At 49.0% G+C, this 2,231-nt stretch overlaps 1 protein-coding gene across 1 annotated transcript; it reads left to right on the forward strand.

Moving 5' to 3' along the window:
• Window positions 1-270: 270 nt before the first annotated feature.
• On the forward strand, window positions 271-1,574 carry LOC135705095 (uncharacterized). The gene is made up of 3 exons (XM_065226670.1): window positions 271-307; window positions 676-1,027; window positions 1,169-1,574. The coding sequence occupies exons 1-3, from the start codon at window positions 271-273 to the stop codon at window positions 1,572-1,574; spliced, it is 795 nt and encodes a 264-aa protein (XP_065082742.1).
• Window positions 1,575-2,231: the final 657 nt, after the last annotated feature.

A 2,231-nucleotide genomic window follows, 5' to 3' on the forward strand; every position in this document is an offset into this window, starting at 1 on the left:
CTCTAATTGTTTGAAATGAATTGAAATTACCAACCATCCGTACACCCTCGACACACTGACCAAATGGATTCCCGTCGCAGAGAATTTCGGAAAGCGGATTAAATCAGGACGCCACTCTCATTCAAAGCCTGCTCGGGCCAATGCTTGTTAATAATTTTAATCCTCGTTTTAGAAAGAACAAACCCTGCAGAACCAGTGTTATTAGGAAGACTTATTTATAACCACATTTACCAATAGCAGTTGATCGATAGAATCGCATCTTCCCTAATAATGTGCTGCGTGAATGTAAATAGACAATGCGACACATGTACGGAATGGAGAAAACAAAAAGAGACATGCCATGACCGATGATAAGTTGAGAAATAAAATCATAAGATCCAGTTTTCGATTGTAGTATTCATTTTAAGCGCTTCCGAAATTCCAGTTCCCGAAGCCGGAAGATGGTTCGGGCCCAGTTTGATACAGTTTGATAGGTTTTGAGCAACAGCTGAGTGGTATAAATTGCATGTTCTGATCAGGCTTAGACCATATTCTGATTGGGTCCGTTGAAGGACCATCATCATCATGGTAAGTACCCTTGGGATTTCTCAGCGTGGCATTGATCATCAATAGTTTTTTTGTCTTAGGCCAACCTAAAATTAATTTTAATTTTGGTAGCAATTATCCTCGCTGTAGGTGATTGTTCGAAACTTAAGAAAGCAATCAAAAAATCTATCAAATATGGAGGAGCAAGCGGAGTAACCGGTATAGGTGGAATTGGCGGAAGTACGGTACGATTCGTGAGACAACTCGCAGTTGGAACATACCCAGGTCCGGTTATACCAGCTACTCACTATGGGCCTATACCATGTCCTCCACCACCACCACCACCACCGCCACCACCACCTCCTCCACCACCGCCACCGCCACCTCCTCCACCACCGCCTCCACCACCGCCACCTCCTCCACCGCCTCCACCACCGCCACCTCCTCCACCACCTCCTCCACCACCACCACCACCACCACCACCACCACCACCGCCACCTCCGCCGCCACCACCACCACCACCACCACCACCACCGCCGCCACCGCCACCGCCTCCACCACCTCCACCACCGCCTCCACCCCCACCTCCACCACCACCTCCGCCACCAGGTCACCCAGTCTACGGAGTTCCGGTAGCACTCAGCCCACCGCCAGCCATAGTGTCACAGAGCCTTTACGAAACGCAGGCAACCTTCGGTCAAAACGCCCAAGCCCAAGTAATTGTCTACCCATCTGGTCCGTCCGGATCCGGCAATGGTCCCTCGTTCAATCCATCGGTTGCCACGCAACAGATTCAGCTGCAAAACAGTAATCCACAGATCAATGGACCGCTCAATGTGATCAATGCGGGAGGAGCAGTCGCCGTACAACAGCTCCCGTATGTAAACCAGCTGACCGCTCCGGGACCGCTGCCTGTTCCGCCTCCGCTGACCTGGGTGGAACCACTGCCCCCTCCGTCACCGCTGCCCTTGCCGCCGCCGCCCCCTCCAGCCTACGTCGAGGTATACGATAACGGCAGTTGGAAACCACAGTATGGTGTACCGATCTAGTTGTGAAAGCTAGCGAGTGAACCGATTTACGTGTTATGTTATGAAATGTTTGTACTTTTTTTAAAATGTTGAATTAAACAAATGAAGTTATACATGCGTATTATGTTGCTGATGATCCGAAATTTTATAAAATAAATTCGAGAAAATTTCTAGACGATCATTTTAAAAGGTTCTATCTGCGTTGATCGATTCGCAATAACTCAGCTGCATAAACATTCCCTGTTGTATTTTACGTTCTGTATGCTAGTGTTTGTATGGTGTGTTTTTTGTAACCAGCGGTGTGTAGTTCTATCGAGAGTCTCGTCACCGTGTGCGAGTTTGAACACGGTCCGGTTGGTAAATTAGCTGGGTAAAGTGCTGATAATGTGTCCGCCACGAGTTTTGGTGGTGATTCAATGGCCAACGTTGCCGTGAATCAGCGAGTTTACGGCTTGCAAAAGTGCTCGTCTGCTGGTCTCTCGCCAGTGTCGGAGATTGTGAGCAAGCTGAAAGATGCCTCGCTGGATACGCCCAAGACTAAACGGATGGTAGCTGGTGGCCGTTAACGGTTCCTGGGGAAAGCACTAGACGCGAACCTCCTCCCAGATGACCATGGCAATGCAGGAAGCACAGACAAACAGACATAACACTCATAAGTTGTTCATCGCACAAGCATTT

Source organism: Ochlerotatus camptorhynchus, unplaced genomic scaffold (genome assembly GCF_037179485.1).
Source record: "Ochlerotatus camptorhynchus isolate MF236.1 unplaced genomic scaffold, CSIRO-AGI_Acam_v1.1 ptg000257l, whole genome shotgun sequence".
In the NCBI taxonomy this organism is placed as follows: Eukaryota; Metazoa; Arthropoda; class Insecta; order Diptera; family Culicidae; genus Ochlerotatus; species Ochlerotatus camptorhynchus.

What these genes read in the sequence shown, in the direction of transcription:
- LOC135705095 (XM_065226670.1), top strand. Translation starts at nt 271, where the DNA reads ATGTGCTGCGTGAATGTAAATAGACAATGCGACACAT. An exon ending in AAATAGACAATGCGACACAT is followed by an intron (nt 308 to 675) that starts GTACGGAATGGA and finishes TCCTCGCTGTAG; the next exon opens with GTGATTGTTCGAAACTTAAG. An exon ending in CCACCACCACCGCCACCTCC is followed by an intron (nt 1,028 to 1,168) that starts GCCGCCACCACC and finishes GGTAGCACTCAG; the next exon opens with CCCACCGCCAGCCATAGTGT.